We start from the raw sequence: 19,222 nt of genomic DNA, 5'->3' as shown, positions 1-19,222 counted from the left end.
CGATCGCAATCTCCAACGTAACGTTCTGTAAGAAAATTTCGTTTGCAGAATAGTTTTCTATTCGTGAGACAACTGATGAAGTGTTTCGCAAGATACGCTGTAGAATTTAAGATATTATGATTTTCTTTATTGACGAAGCATCACCGTCGTAATAACACAGGAAATATCATTTCTATTAAGAGATTTTGAAGGTACCAGGTATAAAATACACGGATCGAAGTGTTGTTTACAACTTGTCCAGAAACCAGATTGCAGGTCCTTAGGATAATTTAGGTTAAGTAGTGTGTAAGCTTAGAGACTGATGACCTTAGCAGTTAAGCCCTATAAGATTTCATACACACATTATTACATTCTCAACAGATCGTTCACGTAGGACGACGCCTGTGGATTCTGACCGCAGCCGCGCTATGCCACGCGAACTCGGAGGAAGGACGAAAGGAGCGCTTCAGGGTAGATTGCCCACTTGGTAACTGTGCCGAGGAAGATATGCAAGAGATGAGAGAGGGCTGCGTCGTTGTGGCAGTACGCGGCAAACAAACCGCTGTGTGTCGCCAGCAAGTTGCAGAGCAAGTGCCGGCGCGGCCCCCAGCCATTAGGGGCACAAAGCGGCCCGGCAGAGTGTTTACCGGCGGCACCGGGCGCAAGCTTCTAATTGAAGCCCACTGCCGCTGCCGCCGCCCGTCTCGTGTGCTCACGCAAAGGCAGCCGACGCCGCTGCTGGGCTCCTCCTTTAAATTTTTCCCTTTGCGCCGCCGTCCTCATATCCCTGGCTGCGCGGCGCCCCCCAGCTCGGCCCGGTTCTCCCCTCGGCACTTTTCTTTTAAAAATTCCTCCATTATCTTTATTTTCTTCCCTCTCGCCTCTCCCTCGCAGCCCGCCCCCGCCTTTATATTTGCGATCTCTCTGGCTAGCAACGCGCCGTCTCGGGGGAGGCCCGGCGAGCCGTCCGCCGGCTCCGCGTGTGCGAGCGCCTGTGTACACAATTTCAATCTTCAGCTGTCTGAATCATCCCTTCTCCAGTTGCCGGCCCGTCTGCCTCGCCTCGCCTCGTCCTCATCTCCTGGCTCGCCTTCATTACCCGGCTGTTGACATTGCAGCCTCCAGGACATGTAACGAACGCCAACTCTCTCCTCTTCCTCGTTTCTTTAAATATTCGACGGCGCCGGCCCGCCGTCCAATCGATATTCGCTTTTGGTCTCCTCGCGTCTCCCCTGCTGTCGCCTTTCCCAGACTTATTCCTATTTTCGGAAGTTTCATCCTTCGCTCTCCAAGCATATCACTCCGTTCTTCGGCTCCCAATTCCTTTCTCTCTCGTCTTTTGTCCCTTATGTGCAAACTGGCATCTTCGAGACTTCGAATTTTTGCGTGTGGGCACGTGTGATAAATGTAACTTCGCTGTTTCCGAGAATAGCTTCTCCTCCATCCCTGATGGTGTTATAATACAACTCGTATAATGAATCGATACCGATAGCATTAGCACGAACCAGTCTCTCGAACTGTGGAGAGAGGAAGATGTGGGAAGTCACACGCCGAAAGTGACAGATATAGTCTGGATGTACTGAAGAGGTCACCAAGACACAGCGAAATTATATACCATAAAGTCTTTATTCTATTCTTACATTCCCTCATTACATGGGTGTAACTATTTGCAGAGACACAGAATAAAATTCTCGCATAGGCTCATTCGTACGTAAGGCAGGCGACAGACTCCGATTCATTGGCAGGGTGCAGAGAAAATGCTGTCAGTCTACAAGGGAGACTGCTTTCAAATCATTTGTGCGTCCTATGTTAGAATACGGCGTTAAGTGCGTGGGACCCGTACCAAATAGGATTAACAGGTGATATTGAAGGTATACGACGAAGGGCGGCACGAAGGGTCCAGGCTTGTTTAACTCATTTGAGTGATTCACGGGAAAGCTAAACACGCTGAATTGGAGCTCTTGAAGACACATGTAAATTATCCCGCTAAATCCTATTTACAATTTTTCAAGAACCATTGTTAAGTGAACAATGGAGATAAAGGCTTGCGACGCTAAGTACGCTCCCTAAGCACCGAATAAAAAAAAGGGCGGAAAGAGATCCGAACAAGTGGTACGTTCTGGCATGTACTGCACAGTGACAAGCAATATATGTAGATGTAGATCTACAGACTGAAAATTAGTAAAAATGATAAACTTATTATAAAAAATTATACGAACATGTGATCAAATAACAGGCAACCATTTACATAAAGAAATTTAATTTTTTTGCCTGTTTCGGGCACTTAAGAGTCCTTTTTCAGAAGATTGTACTCGTACCAATCGCATTATTTGCAAGTGTCGACAATAGGGTGCATACAGCAAAATGCCGTGGTCCTAAACAATACACAATAGCAACAAGTAATACAATACTGAATCCATTAAAACAATAAGAACTCTTAGATGCTTAGTGTATTAATGGATTCATTATTGTATTACTTACTGCTCCTGTGCTTACATGTAAACACTCTTCTGATATTGTAGGTTCTTCGAAGGGTGGCGCCGTTTTGAAAGGTTACAGAACAAAGTGACTTGGTCGCTCGGCAACAAAACGCTGCCCACACTGAGACGGGGTAACGAGCCAACTGGCACACCTGCGATCTGACCGAGCGGTTCTAGACGCGTCAGTCCGCAACCGCGATGCTGCTACGGTCGCAGGTTCGAATCCTGCCTCGGGCATGGATGTGTGTGATGTCATTAGGTTAGTAGTCCGTCCCCGGCAGCTGAGTGGTCAGCGCGACAGAATGTCGATCCTAAGGGCCCGTATTCGATTCCCGGCTGACTCGGAGATTTTCTCCGCTCAGGGACTAGGTGTTGTGTTGTCCTAATCCCTTCTCTATTCAGTTCTCTCCCATCCTTCTTTCTAAATATTTAATTTCGTTTTGTTTATTAATATCTTACTTGATTTTGTATTAGTTATAAGTTTTTCTAATGCTGCACAAAAAAAAAGATATCAAATGGATCTAAACAAATAGAGCCCGCCTCCACGTGACGGGACACGGGCAACGGTGTGAGTTGGGACGGGAGCCGGGGTGGTGTTACTTTCAGTCACACCGGACCCCGGACCCAGTCACAGCGGCTAAGTGGCAACATACGACCCACCATAAGAAATTAGACGGTGGGTCATAAAATATAAGCAGCTAGTGAAAAAAAAGTGTCCTAATCTTCATCATTTCATCCCCATCGACGCACAAGTCGCCGAAGTGGCGTCAAATCTAAAGACTTGCACCCGGCGAACGGTCTACCCGACGGGAGGTCCTAGCCACACGACATTAGGTTAGTTAGGTTTAAGTATTACTAATTCTAGGGGATTGATAACCTCAAATGTTAAGTCCCATAGTGCTCAGAGCCATTTTTTGAACACCTGCGATCGCGGCGGTGGGAGGATCGATGCAGGGCATGGTGTGCAATCGTTCTTTACTTTCTGGACGACCCTCGCAATTACACAACTATTTTTTCGAGGCGATAATTGAAACTTTGTGACTACCGCTCGTATCGGCATAGCACCCGAGCCTCCCGTGGTAGTCTGGAACGGAACGGGCCAAGCAACAGCGCGAGACAAGAGCTCCGCAGCTGGCGTCATCTGCTTGCCGCAAGACGAATTAAAGAGGGACGGCGCTGCCTCGCGGCTGATACATAATTAACGGAAAAATGGCATTGCGTGCTGCATTAGTAGAATAAACCGGCGACCCCCTTTTATTCGGCGCCCGCCTCCCCCGCGGTGCATATTTGATGCGCGGCGCCGGGGAAGGCGACTGGCCGTCCGTCGCGGCTGTGACGTGTGCGCCCGCCGGCGGCTCCTCACAGAACTTACTTACTTACCCGCGCCACGCGTTCTGAAAAAATAATTTAAAAACTTGTGAGGCGGGGCCGCGGCACGGAACATGTTTATGGATTACAAGTTTCCGGACTGAATCACAAAGGGCGACGGAGAGAGAGACAGCGAGAGGCACGGAAGGAGAGACGGGCAGAAACAGAGAAAGAGGGAGGAACGGGGAGGGAAAAAATGGGGCTACCGACACCACGCACGCCACACACTGCTCTGAAAAAATCATCTGCCTGTCTAGAACTTGCAGCGGTTAGCGCATGTAACTTTAATTCGCTAAGAACGATACCTCGCGTGTTCTCTTAGGCGACACGCTGCGAAAAGTTTGGAGGTTAACGCCTACTTCCCGTCTCAGACGTTCTAAATGTATTTTCACTTCTAGCAACACTGATATCTGAACGCTATAACCAGAACGAGTTCCGTACTGCGACTGTATGTTCTGCAGGTCGAATACTCTGCTTACTTGCGGCTAAGTATCTAGGCCAGGGGTATCAAACCTTTTAGCATTACGATGCCACATTGGTAGAAGACGAGTACTTTTGGGTCACACATAATATACTTAACACTAACCGCTGAAAGAAAAACATGTGATCTACCAATGACCAACAACACAATGCCATCGTGTCGCGGGAGTTTGAAAATGAAAATATTCAATTTATCATAAATTTACATAAACGGAATTTCTGAAGTGTTTTCACCGATCGTGTGATAGATGCCTACTTCTTGAGCCGCAATGATACTCGTCTTGGGCTGCATGCGGGTTGCACATTGCTAGTCTATACAGTAATCCATGTATCTGTCAGCTACGTTGGAGCTACACATGCACAGGGTGTCTCAGGACGAATGACCAGTTTTCAGTGTTACGACAGGAACGATCATTCGAAGCAAAAAAAGTCTAGTATACATGGACTCTAAAGTGTACAGCTTAAGAGCTATGAACACTTATTCAGTAGAAGGTATGTGTAAGCGAGTTCTCATACCTCTGTTTACAGCATCATGATGGTCGCATCCGTGTTTGGCGATATCGCGGTGAACGCAGATTGGAAGCGTGTATTCGTCATCGCTATACTGACGTACCACCCGGCGTGATGGTATGGGGTGCCATCGGTTACACGTCTCGGTCACCTCTTGTTCGCATTGACGGCACTTTGAACAGTGGACGTTACATTTCAGATGTGTTACGACCCGTGGCTCTACCCTTCATTCAATCCCTGCGAAACCCTACATTTCAGCAGGATAATGCACCACCGCGTGTTGCAGGTCCTGTACGGGCCTTCTGGATACAGAAAATGTTCAACTGCTGCCCTGACCAGCACATTCTCCAGATCTCTCACCAACTGAAAACGTCTGGTTAATGGTGGCCGAGCAACTGGCTCGTCACAATACGCCAGTCACTACTCTTGATGAACTGTGGTATCATGTTGAAGCTTCATGGGCAGCTGTACCTGTAGACGTCATCCAAGCTCCGTTTGACTCAATGCCCAGCCGTATGAAGGCCGTTATTACGGCCAGAGGTGGTTGTTCTGGGTACTGATTTCTCAGGATCTATGCACCCAAATTGCGCGAAAATGTAATCACATGTCAGTTCTAGTATAATATATTTGTCCAATGAATACCCGTTTATAATCTGCATTTCTACTTGGTGTAGCAATTCTAATGGTCAGTAATGTATTATGATTTCCAGGAGACCGAAAATCTCCTTTATTGTAATCAAAACGAAGTGCACAAACAACGTTCTTCTGAAACCCACCTCCCTCTGGGTGTTTCGAGACCCTTAAAGTAACATATCTCGGTGCCCAGGGTGATGCCGTGATCCTTGACTTGCGCCTCACAAAAATAAATAAAGCTATTTTCCTCAGGTGCACAGCAGATGACATGAAACCTCACATTATCGACGCAGGCGCGCTAGATACACTACGAGAACCGAGTAGGCTACAGTTGGTTGCGTGGATGAAGTGCGCCGTGCCTTTAGCAGCTTGTCTGTAATCTTTAAAGGTCACGGTTCGTCGCATGCGCATGCGATGCCTTTTAGTTCACGAGAACGGATTCTTGGTTCCTAGAAATTTTCGCTTTTGCTCCCCACTAACTGGACTTACCGGATCGTCGGAGCGGGGCCCGCGACGACCTCACAGAACACCTGTGCCCTTTCTGGCCTTCGGAATTGAAAAGGGCGACCGGCGAGCTCTTCGCGACGAGAGCCACCCTGTCACTCTGCCGGGACCTGCCCGCGGCGCAGGATGAAAATTCATGAGCCAATGACACGCCAGCCGGCCGATGCACCGGATTAGCGCATTTGCATAGGGCTGCGCCGTATAAGAATTGAGTAATTACGGAGGAGACGGCGAGGGGACGGATGCGCCGCGGCTGCCTCCTTAATGCTGGCCTTAAAGTGCGAATAATGGACTCGTGGCCGCTGACTCACACCCGACCCTCTCTACCTGCTTCCACCAGCGCGTATGAACATGCAGCACCACCGTGTCATCGAGTATCTTACGAGGTGCATTCAAGTTCTAAGGCCTCCGATTTTTTTTCTCCGGACTGGAAAGAGATAGAAACATGCGCATTGTTTTAAAATGAGGCCTCGTTCATTGTCAATACGTCCCAGAGATGGCAGCACCGTACGGCAGATGGAATTTTACCGCCAGCGGCGAGAATGAGAACTGTTTTAAATACTTAAAATGGCGACGTTTTCCTTACTTGAACAGCGTGCAATCATTCGTTTTCTGAATTTGCGTGGTGTGAAACCAATTGAAATTCATCGACAGTTGAAGGAGACATGTGGTGATGGAGTTATGGCTGTGTCGAAAGTGCGTTCGTGGGTGTGACAGTTTAATGAAGGCAGAACTTCGTGTTACAACAAACCGAAACAACCTCGGGCTCGCACAAGCCGGTCTGACGACATGATCGAGAAAGTGGAGAGAACTGTTTTGGGGGATCGCCGAATGACTGTTGAACAGATCGCCTCCAGAGTTGGCATTTCTGTGGGTTCTGTTCACACATTCCTGCATGACGACCTGAAAATGCGAAAAGTGTCATCCAGGTGGGTGCCACGAATGCTGACGGACGATCACATGGCTGCCCGTGTGGCATGTTGCCAAGCAATGTTGACGCGCAACGACAGCATGAATGGGACTTTATTTTCATCGGTTGTGACAATGGATGAGACGTGGATGCCATTTCTCAATCCAGAAACAAAGCGCCAGTCAGCTCAATGGAAGCACACAGATTCACCGCCACCAAAAATATATCGGGTAACCGCCAGTGCTGTAAAAATGATGTTCTGGGACAGCGAGGGCGTAATCCTTACCCATTGCGTTCCAAAGGGCACTACCGTAACAGGTGCATCCTACGAAAATGTTTTGAAGAACAAATTCCTTCCTGCACTACAACAAAAACGTCCGGGAAGGGCTGCGCGTGTGCTGTTTCACCAAGACAACGCACCCGCACATCGAGCTAACGTTACGCAACAGTTTCTTCGTGATAACAACTTTGAAGTGATTCCTCATGCTCCCTACTCACCTGACCTGGCTCCTAGTGACTTTTGGCTTTTTCCTACAATGAAAGACACTCTACGTCGCCGCACATTCACCAGCCGTGCTGCTATTGCCTCAGCGATTTTCCAGTGGTCAAAACAGACTCCTAAAGAAGCCATCGCCGCTGCCATGGAATCATGGCGTCAGCATTGTGAAAAATGTGTACGTTTGCAGGGCGATTACGTGGAGAAGTAACGCCAGTTTCATCGATTTCGGGTGAGTAGTTAAATAGAAAAAAAATCGGAGGCCTTAGAACTTGAATGCACCTCGTAGTGCACAGCAGAGTTCAAAAATGGTTCAAATGGCTCTGAGCACTATTGGACTTAACATCGGAGGTCATCAGTCCCCTAGACTTAGAACTACTTAAACCTAACTAACCTAAGGACATCACACACATCCATGCCCGAGGCAGGATTCGAATCTGCGACCGTAGCAGTCGCGCGGTTCTGGACTGAAGCACCTAGAACCGCTCTGCCACCGCGGCCGGCCACAGCAGAGTTCAGAAAAAATATATGACTGCGCCGACATAAAAATCTTAGAAATCTGCACCCACTGTTCTTTGAAACTACCTGCTGACTAAGCCAAGCAGTCTTCCTGCACCCTGAGAGTCCTCATACACGGGAAACGTTACCTGTATCTGCAGTGATGTTCCGAGCCGTGTCGATGTCGTCATGCAAATGACTAGCAAACTAAACATCCTGCTGCCGGCAGACGAGAACCACCACAGGTCAAAAATAACGTTCTACAATATGCTTTCTTACATACGGATATTGCACTGGTTCTAAGACGGTCACTCCAAAAGAAATGCACACTATTTTTTTTTAAATCCATCTTTTATTCTACATGTTTGAATGTTTTACAGTGTCTAGATAATTCCTTTAGGAACAATATTTTCATTTCTCCACATAATTTCCATCCCTCTCAACTGCCTTACGCCATCTTTGAACCGCGCCCGTACACCCGGACGGTAAAATTCTGGGCCAACCTGTTGGAGCCACTGTTTGGCAGCGTCCACAAGGGAGTCATCATCTTCAAACCTTGTTCCACGAAGAGAGTCTTTCAGTTTCCCAAAGAGGTGATAGTCACATGGAGCCAGGTCAGGACTGTAAGGCGGATGTTTCAGTGTCGTCCATCCGAGTTTTGTGATCGCTTCCATGGTTTTTTGACTGACATGTGGCCGTGCATTGTCGTGCAACAGCAAAACATCCTGCTTTTGCCGATGTGATCGAACACGACTCAGTCGAGTTTGAAGCTTATTCAGTGTCGTCATATATGCATCAGAATTTATGGTGGTTCCACTTGGCATGATGTCCACAAGCAAGAGTCCTTCGGGATCGAAAACACCGTAGCCATAACTTTTCCAGCAGAAGATGTGGTTTTGAATTTTTTTTTTTTTTTTTTTTGATGACTTTGCATGAACCCACTCCATTGATTGCCTCTTCATCTCTGGTGAAAAATGTTAGAGCCATGTTTCATCACCTGTCACAGTTCTTCATTTCCACCATTCTCGTACTGTTCCAAAAGTTCGCTGCATACCATTTTTCTTGTTTCTTTGCGAGCGACTGTCAACATCCTGGGAACCCACCTGGCAAAAACCTTTCTTAACGCCAACACTTTCAGTATTGTGCAAACACGTCCTTCCCCTATCCCAACGTAGCGTGACAATTCGTTCACTGTGATGCGTCTGTCAGCAGTCACCAATTCGTTACCTCTCTGCACATTGTCTGGAATGTGTGCAGTACAAGGCCTGCTGATGCGAGGACAATCCTCAATATTGCCGTGCCCGCTTTCATCATGTAACCTGCTTGCCCACCGACTGAGTGTACTGCGATCGACAGCAGCATTTCCTTTTACATTTTTCAACCCCTTGTGGATGTTTCCCACTGTCTCGTTTTCACAGCACAGGAATTTTACGACAGCACGTTGCTTCTGACGAACGTCAAGTGTAGCTGTGACGGCGCCACTCACGGGAACAGGTTGAACTAAGTTTGAAAACAGCTGGAAGGATGTAGCTACACACTGTAAAACTTTCACACATGAAGAATGAAAACTGTATTTTTACAAAAATAGTGTGCATTTCTTTTTGAGTGACCCTCGTAGTTGCTTCAACGTGCAAAGCTATTTGTCTTTCTTTTACACTGGTGTGCAAAACTTAAGGACGAAAGTAACTTCCATATGGTGTGTCGCTGCCAAGGAACATAGTTCGATGAAACTCGGAGTACACAAAGAAAGAGCCGCTGCAATATAGTAGAGAAGTTAACAGAAAGAAATACTCAATGAGACGAACAGAAATGGCACTTTTATTCAAAGGCAATACACTAAATTCACTACGATTCACGGAGGTCCCCTGGACATTACAAAAGGCGGAATATGGTTCTTGATAGAGTGTGTGTTCATCAGGACGGCAGTGTACTGCAGACCACATGCTCACGTGCAGACCACAAAGTTGGCAAGGAGTCCTTGTGGTAAGTCGTTCCATTTGTAGACCAACGTGATTGACAACTATGGGGTGGTCTTTGGTGCACATGGAGATACCTGCAATATGTCTCCCCAACGCATCCCACACGTGCTTGATGGGATTTAAGTGTGTGGTGGGGGGGGGGGGGGGGGAGGAGGGGGAGGAGGTAGACGGGTAGGTCAATCCATTCCGAGCTTAACCTCGGTCTCTAATGACCTCGTCGTCGACAGAACGTTAAATCCTAAAACTCCTTGCTTCCTTTTTGACCTCCATCAACTGTTTTGTTTTGGGAAACCACAAGCTGTTCAACTGGATTGATAGTGTAATACACGTATATAAATAAATGTCGTGAATGAAGATCGATAATGACAACGGCAAGTGTAAGACGCAGTGTAGATTAGGAAGCAATGAATGAAGGAATTGTAAGAAGGAAGTATTTCATGCATAAAAGCAAGCGTTGCAGATCATATGATTCTATATAGTCTGTCATAAAAAGAAAAAAGCTAGCAATACACCATCATAAAATGCATTATTGGCCACAGATAGTAAAACTAACAGAAGCATACAGCAGCAAACAAAAGTGTTAATTCAGTTGCACACCATTCAAAATGCAAAGATAAAGTCAAAATTGTTGTCGTTGATGTTGCTGTTGTGGTCTTCAGTGCAAAGACCAATCTGAAGCAGTACTCTGCGCTATCTTATTCAAGTCTTTACACTCTGCGTGAACAAAACCTCAGTAAGTTTATTTCCGTGTACCGAGTGAACGATTCCATTTTTTTTTTTGCGCAGTATTTCAACAAACGACCTAAAATAGTCCCGCAAAAGTTGTTAACCGACGTTATTTACTTCTATTAGGATGTAATTACTGTCAAAATCTATAAGACTAACACAGTAAGCTGATTTTTTCTTTGCCTCTATGGTGATTATCAAGTCATCGATAAGTAAGCTAACTCAGAACAAAATTTCATTTGCAATTTTCCAGAAATGTATTCTATATTATCAGTTGGTACATTTTTTGAACAGATACAGATGAAATTTGGAGTCATCGTGTATTATTCTAATCTAGTGTACGCTTAAATCGCCTAGAGACAAAAATCGTCTGATTGAGTTAGACATATAGATTTTTGTCTGGTAATTAAAACCAAGTATAGGAAAAACGACAACAGTAAATAATTTCATGCAGATTATGGACCTTATATCGAACAAATTATAGAAGAAGTGTAAGTTCTTGGCTGAAATGGTGTGCCCTCCCTAGTCTCAAAATGTCAGTATTGAGTGGTATTATTGATGTCAGGTAAAAGTAAGTTAAAATGCACAGTAAATGAACTTGTCTCATTCTGTGGGCTCTGTTATTATAAATGCAAGAATTCTGATGTATTCATTTTAAGGTATCGTAAAACGATGTAAATTAGAGACACTTTACAGTTTTATTTTGGCATTATTTACCAAACCAGTTCACTAAGACTTTTTTTGTATGCAAAGTTGACCACCTTTCCAAAAATGGAGATGAATCTAGTTTAAGAGCAATAAAAATTCAATAAACGCCTATAATCAGTGTCCCATTCTTTTGTCGTTATCTGGGCACACATTGGGTTAGCAGCATTTTTTATTTGAAATACTAGGAGAAATCAATTTCTTCCGTTCTTATACATCAGTGGCTTATTTCTGAAGACCTAAGCCGAAAAGGAAACTTATTACAGCTACGTTTCTGTGGTTAATATGGAAAGTAAGGTTGTCGCAAATAATGACTTTTTGACTGCCATGGCTCTCTTAAAAGCAGACAAAAATAATGTGAACAAATCCTCAAAGGTGTGCTCGTCAAACAAACTGGGGTTGCTTCGATGGTGACGACGCCTGCAGGGCTCAGTTTGGTCCAAGTTGTCCAGAATTTCTCCTCCTTGTAGTTACATCGGGATGCGCGATGTCCCTTGCTGCATTTCCACACACAATTGTTGATGAACATACCACAAATTGCAGCCTCTCCTCATTGTAAAAACGGCAGCCCGACCAACACGATTGGAATATTTGTCTTTCCTCTTTAGGTGGAAAGTATGTTTTGGAATTCCAAATCTTAATGCTGCTTGACGAATCAAATAGTTTTGGTTTTGATTGCTTGCAGGACTTATTTAAATTTTCCTCTGTGTAATTCTTGTATGGTCGTGTTCTTAACTCAGGACGATCCTACAGTTACGCATCTTTTGGCTGACTTTTTACATTTTTGTGGTTGTAAAGTAATATACGCTAATTAATGAAACTATTATGAAAGAAAAGACCTGTTAGAGCATGTAATTCTCAAAATAAACGCGTGTTGGTAATGTAATATGATCCATTTTCTACTGGTGTATGTAATTTTTCGGGAGAGAAACAACTTCGAAAATTTGACGTGAGAAAAAAATACGATGTTTTGAGGCAACTGTTTTGAGGCAACTGGGTTTTTGAAGTGATCAGCCAGCCGCATATTCCTCTGAATCTATTTTAGTTTACTTCGCGAATTACTTAAATCTTAGTGGCTGGCTCTGAGCGCTATGCGACTTAACTTCTGAGGTCATCACTCGCCTAGAACTTAGAACTAATTAAACCTAACTAACCTAAGGACATCACACACATCCATGCCCGAGGCAGGATTCGAACCTGCGACCGTAGCGGTCACTCGGCTCCAGACTGTAGCGCCTAGAACCGCACGGCCACTCCGGCCGGCAGATTTACTTAGTTTTTGAACATATTTAAAGCTATCTTCCTGATTTCAACTATTGTACTTGTGGAGGTGATGATGGGCCAGACTGGAGGAAAGAGAGTGCGATTTTATCTCAGATTGCATTTTATGTCTTTTGCTCATTTTCTTCGTTTTATCCACATTCGTGTCCACTAATTTCGTATGAGCGCTGATAACCTCGTCACTGAGCGCCAGTAACCTACAAACAAACACACACATTACTTGTGAGAGTGGCAGTGTTCTATTCACCTCTTCGTGGCTCAAATGGCTCTGAGCACTATGGGACTTAGCTTCTGAGGTCATCAGTCCCCTAGAACTTAGAACTACTTAAACCTAACTAACCTAAGGACAGCACCACATCCATGCCCGAGGCGGGATTCGAACCTGCGACCGTAACGGTCGGGCGGTTCCAGACTGTAGGGCCTAGAACCGGTCGGCCACTCCAGCCGGCTCACCTCTTCGTGGTCGATACGCTGTCTCACAGTGCGAACATGGCGAGTTCCGCGTTTTTTGAAATGATCGTGTGCAGTAAAGTCGACTACGCCGATAGCTGAGCTGTCCGGAGCGGCGCGAACCGAGACGGAGCCTAGGGGAGTGATCTCGCCCGCCGTCTTGGGGTGTCGTTCGAGGGTCGTCCGCGGAGGGGCGGGGGTTGCTTTGCTTTTTGTTCATTACCGGGAGGGAGTGACGCTGGAACACCAGGGGAGAGGCCAGGAGGAGGGCGTAGGGACAGAGAGAACGCGGAGGGAAAAAAAAAGAAACCTCCATTAATGCGCGAGGCTGAGACCATAAATAAATGCTCCCTCTTTATTTTTTGGCAACCACGGCCGTATTCTTTTATATCCAGTGGTTATTATACGTGTGGCGCCACGGCGCGCTGCGCGAGCCTCGGCCGTGGGGAGGACGGGAAGGGAAAGTTGCACAGTAACAATGCGGGCGCCAGTTAACGAGAAACCCAGCTCGGCGGGGCGCAGTGCGGATCGCGCACCGCTCGTTATTGTAGGCTGCGCAGCGGCGCGCCGTGCAGCGGCTGCAGGAGCGAAGGCAGTGGCCGGCCGACCGAGGGAGCTGCAGGTGGCAAGTGCCACGCGCACCGCCTGCCGCGTGGCACCGAGCCACGCCGGCTCCTCCGACTACAGAGGCGAGATCGATGAAGGTCGTGCTTCCGCTTGCTGCAGCCGGTCTTCGGAGCACAGAGTCCATGTGCCGGCTCAGATGAACCGTTCCTCGCCAGTGCATGCCCATGAAGTATCATGTCGATGACTAAGATAAAAATACACTACTGGCCATTAAAATTGCTACACCAAAAAGAAATGCAGGTGATGAACGGGTATTCATTGGACAAATATATTATACTAGAACTAACATGTGATTACATTTTCACCCCATGTGGGTGCATAGATCCTGAGAAATCAGTACCTTAGAACAATCACCTCTGGCCGTAATAACGGCCTTGATACGCCTGGGAATTGAGTCAAACAGGTCTCGGATGGCGTGTACAGCTACAGCTGCCCATGCAGCTTCAACACAAAACCACAGTTCATCAAGAGTAGTGACTGGCGTATTGTGACGAGCCAGTTGCTCGGCCACCATTGACCAGACGTTTCCAATTGGTGGGAGACCTGGACCTGCGACATGGGGTCGTGCATTATCCTGCTGAAATGTAGGGTTTCGTAGGGATCGAATGAAGGGTAGAGCCATGGGTCGTAACACATCAGAAATGTAACGTCCACTGTTCAAAGTACCGTCAATGGGAACAAGAGGTACCCGAGATCTGTAACCAATGGCACCCCATACCATCACGCCGGGTGATACGCCAGTAGGGCGATGACGAATACATGCTTCCAATGTGCGTTCACCGCGATGTCGCCAAACACGGATGCGACCATCATGATGCTGTAAACAGAACCTGGATTCATCCGAAAAAATGACGTTTTGCCATTCGTGCACCCAGGTTCGTCGTTGAGTACAACATCGCAGGCGCTCCTGTCTGTGATGCAGCGTCAAGGGTAACCGCAGATGTGGTCTCCGATCTGATAGTCCATGCTGCTGCAAACGTCGTCGAACTGTTCGTGCAGATGGTTGTTGTCTTCCAAACGTCCCCATGTGTTGACTCACGGGTCGAAACGTGGCTGCACGATCCGTTACAGCCATGCGGTTCAGATGCCTGTCATCTCGACTGCTAGTGATACGAGGCCGTTGGGATCCAGCACGGCGTTCCGATTACCCTCCTGAACCCACAGATTCCATATTCTGCTAACAGTCATTAGATCTCGACCAACGCAAGCAGCAATGTCGCGATACGATAAACCGCAATCGCGATAGGCTACAATATGTTTGTTTACTTTTCCTCTCACATGAAACTAGTGGAAGTTCATGCTAGTAGCTGTAGGTCTATTACTCAATGTACAGTTTGTCATAGTTTTGGTGCTGTGGTGTTTTTACTTCGTATGTATATAAGTAACTCGCTTATTTCTTGCACTTTTGTCGATACGCGTGCATTTCTTACGATTTGTTCGCCAAGCACAGAGTTTTCGTTGTCATTACGTATTGTTGTATGAAATAAACGTATTACCTCGACACAAACAAAGCAAAAAACACAATATCAAAAACTATAAAAAGCTGTAGATTGTATAGCAGACCTGCAGCTAAAAGCACAAAATTCCAGTAGCTACATGTGATAAGAAAGGAAACAGATCCACTGAAGATAGCACAGAGAGTGGTGAAATACGTCTGGGTGAAGACAGAACTACAAAGGTGTCTTGCATGAGGGGAATCCCTCTCCAATATTCACAGTAGTTTGGCAGACTACTTCGTCAGCAGAACTGGAGAACGCTAATGGCAATATTCTCGAGTGAAAGTTCAAGGAAGATAATTTGTAGCTGCAGTATAACCTATCAGTTACATACGTTTATACAGTAACGAGTAGTTGTCCATAATTTTCTTCTTCTGTAATAGGAAAATGTGAAAATCGCTCTTATACAGGATGATTTTGCTAAATGGGGACGAACCACAGAAAAATGTCCCTGAGGTGGGAAGGGGCGGAGAAGGTCATATGGACACACTGGCGGAAATGCGTTCCAAGTGAGGGAAACCCACTTGAATGTGGAGGCAAAATTTCTTTTACAGTGTACTTTCGGTGATGGAAAGCACACACGGGAACAAGCCAGAGAAGTGACATGTTCTGCCTGTACTAGCGTTTAGCTCTTATACTCAAGACGGCAGTAATGTTCATGACGGCGGCGCAGTCACAAACCGGTGGTAGCCGATGAAGTTCATATATGTGAGCGCATCGCCGTCATGAACATTACTGCCCTCTTGAACATGGAGCTAAAACATTAATACAGCAGAACAGTCTCACTGTCTGGCGTGTTCCCATGTGCGCTTTCCATCACAGAAAGTACACTATAAGAGATATTTTACCTCCACCTTCAAGTGGGTATCCCTTACTTAGAATGCATTTGCACCCATATGTCCATATGACCTTTTCTTTTCCCTATCGGCTCAGGGACAGTTTCTCGTGGTTTCTCCCGGTTTACGAAACTCAGTCCGCATACGATTGTAATAAACTTTCAGGGATAACAGAAGCTTGTGTGATCATCAACGGGCGCCCTGGATAATAGAAAGGTGTCGTTGACTCAAAAGAAGTTGCTTATTTAATAAGAAGAAAGCTTCATTTCCAAGGTACGCCATTTCGATGAAACAATTGTAAAATGAGAACTAGATGAAATAGAGAAAACCACATCTATTTTTATAATATTTGGAGCTAATTAAAACCTTGCTCGATTTCTCCCTTACTATCTGTTAGCAGTAGTTCCCACCCCACTGAGGGGTAACATGTAATTTTCTGAGAGATAAAAGCTAGGCCTACGTACAATGTGTGGTGAAGGTTGTGACGCGAATCTAATGAACATCTCCATCACTTAGTCCACTCATTACACACATACTTCGAATAATGAGATATAGGTTCCAACCTTTATGCAAAAAACACTGTTTTTACTTGCTATCCAAACATGTCTTGGCACCTCTGTGACATCATCAGTGGGTTTTGTTTATTTTTGAACGGTTTTGCAGGACCATCTGTTTGGTGTCCTGCACTGATAGCAACATAGTGCTCACAGCGTTTTGCGAAGTGAAAAGGCGTTGAAACGAAATTACACAAAGTACATTAATGTGTGTGTGCAGTGCCCTCACAACGTAAGAGAAGAAGCTTCAGCCACAACTAAACATGACAAGCTATCATTTCAGGACACCATACAGAAGGTATTGCAAAACCATATAATGTAAAATCACGTTTTCAATAAACAAACCCCATTTATGATGGCACAGAGGTGCCGAAACATGATTGGGTAACAAGAAAAAGTAGTGTTTTTGCATAAAAGGCGAAACCTATATCTAATAATTAAACTGCAAACACGGAAAGAAAGACAAGAGCTGCAGATCCAAAAGGTGAACATACTTTGAACTTTGTATCAAGTACAAATGGCAGCAAAATTGAGGCATGTACATCATGTATTCTTAAATATCTGACGAAAATGTCTTCTCTGAATTGTACTCTGTGAAGGAGTTGCAGGTGCCCTCGCGTCTCACAGACAATTTTTTCATCATTGTATGAAAAAAATAAATTGTTAGAAATAATCAGTATCAATTGTCGCATCGACTCATTATGTTGTGGTTTAATAAAACACCTACGTAATCTAAATGTAATTTATATTTCGTAATTTTAAAAATTAAAATGTTCAAACAAAATTCTTGTTCATTCTGATGGTTAGTTAAGGGCTATTATTGATGATGGTGTGGGGAGGGGGGACTGGTTGCTAATACCAGACTGTTCTGCGGGGTAATGATGTAAGAAAGATTGGGAACCACTGTGTTACAGTAATGGATGAGAGGTGCAAAGTAACGAAACACTTTTTTTTATGACTGCATTGAGCACTGATCTGATTCTCACAAAATCACAAATGGCCCATACGACAAATAATTTCATTGTGTGATAGAGCTTCATAAGGTTTATGCCTCAGTACAACTTATAAAACTACATAAAGCAGTACAAAATTAGGAAAACTTTTGGTTATAATTAGCTGGCATCACTTTCAATCCATAATCGTTGCCATTGCCGGTTAGAGATGAGGAAGAGTAATTCCTTTGGAATTAGAGATACGCTGACCACATATTCCCGAAAATCAAATTGATTAAGTAGTGTAATTTTTAACAAGCTTGGTAGTATAATTTCCTTGTCAATGCAAGCCCAGTGCCTGGAGCGCTTTCATCGCGCACAGTGCCTTTACTGACGAGTGAATTTTAAGAAACGGCAGTTTGGAAACCCGTTTCGCTAAAAGTACCATAACTCTGCCTGCAAATAGGAGAAACTGCTTAGTTCAATGACCTCTATAGTTAAATGCTTCTGTACCGTATGGTCACTGACAAAAGGGAGGATTTAAAGTGCCTTCTGTAATGCTACTGGTAAAATGGAGGTAAAAACAGTATATCAGGTGTGATGACTCTAAATATCAATCGATTTCGAAATAATTAAAGAAAAGGAGGAAACAAAGTACAACGCAAAAAGAGTTCGCAGACTGTTGACAAAGTTGAATAACGATGAAAGTCTTTACACCTCATATAACGTATAAAAACGTCGCGTAAAATGGATTTTTGTAACATAAATCTGACATCTTCAAACGAAAGGCGTTGGTATAGCCTAGCAGGCTTTTACTGCACATGATTAGGAATACAGAGAATACAATCACGTTTGTACAAAGAGGCAAAAGTACGCAAGCGGAACAACTGCTGACGAAATATTACGATACTACATTAGGTTCTAGATATTAGGAAAACTGTAATTTTTTACGAACCTCTGGAGCAGACAGTATTCCAATCTCGTAGGGGGAATCGTACACTGAAAGCATGGAAAACTGTATTAGTTCCAGTTGGAACATTTGTTCTTTGGAAATAACTGACCCGCAGCTTTTGGTATGAGAGTCTTTAACTGTTTTCTAACATAAACATATAAATATATACAAGAAACGAATATAAAATTATTGTCTTTAGAAATCAAAGGTCCCTGTTTTACATCTGATGGTAGATACTAACAATATTTCTACATGATTCAAGTGTACTAAATTTTTAATACTGATGTGTTGTAGCGAACACCTAATCGATGAAATAGACAAGGAAATCTCGCCGCACATTTCTGATGCACACACAATCCGAAAAAACGTCTTAGGGGCACTATGCAATACAGATCATTCGCAAACTGTAACGAAATCTTTCACCTGCTGAAATGATGTGGACATCCTACTGTTGCTGTTAGCAGAAAGAAGTTAGCCTTTCTTACCTGAATGGTTTTCGTGTATTAGATGCAATCATAGCAATTACGTGATGCTTCTGATCTGCCATTTTCAGATAAGCAGCTCTACTATGTCATACGCGACATTCCCAGGTGATCTTAATAGTGTCAGGTAATCTGAGAATAGTAACAGGGTGCTCTGCCGAAATAAGGGGTGATAATACAGTTTCACTCGGAAGAAGCACTCTTGTCTGCATAAGACGGAGAAGTTGGAGTGCTTCGGTTCGAAAGGCTGGATTTCATTTATGCAGTGAACTTGTCTGTTACATATTATATGAAACGGATAGATAATGACAAACGAACTTTCGGGAGACCCAGTGAAGGAGGTA

At 44.9% G+C, this 19,222-nt stretch overlaps 1 protein-coding gene across 1 annotated transcript in view; it reads right to left on the bottom strand.

Moving 5' to 3' along the window:
• LOC126176552 (uncharacterized) overlaps positions 1-18,943 on the bottom strand; it is an 82,337-nt gene extending 63,394 nt beyond the window's left edge. The window contains exons 1-2 of the mRNA XM_049923711.1: positions 18,882-18,943; positions 18,400-18,443 (exon numbers count right to left, since the gene is read on the bottom strand). Of these exons, the coding sequence (XP_049779668.1) occupies positions 18,400-18,443; positions 18,882-18,943 (106 nt within the window). The remainder of the gene's footprint in view (positions 1-18,399; positions 18,444-18,881) is intronic.
• Between the last annotated feature and the right edge of the window lie 279 nt (positions 18,944-19,222).

Source organism: Schistocerca cancellata, chromosome 3 (assembly GCF_023864275.1).
Source record: "Schistocerca cancellata isolate TAMUIC-IGC-003103 chromosome 3, iqSchCanc2.1, whole genome shotgun sequence".
Classification (NCBI taxonomy): domain Eukaryota; kingdom Metazoa; phylum Arthropoda; class Insecta; order Orthoptera; family Acrididae; genus Schistocerca; species Schistocerca cancellata.
The sequence above is the reverse complement of the archived record's forward strand: the minus strand, read 5'-3'. Positions and strand labels throughout refer to the sequence as shown.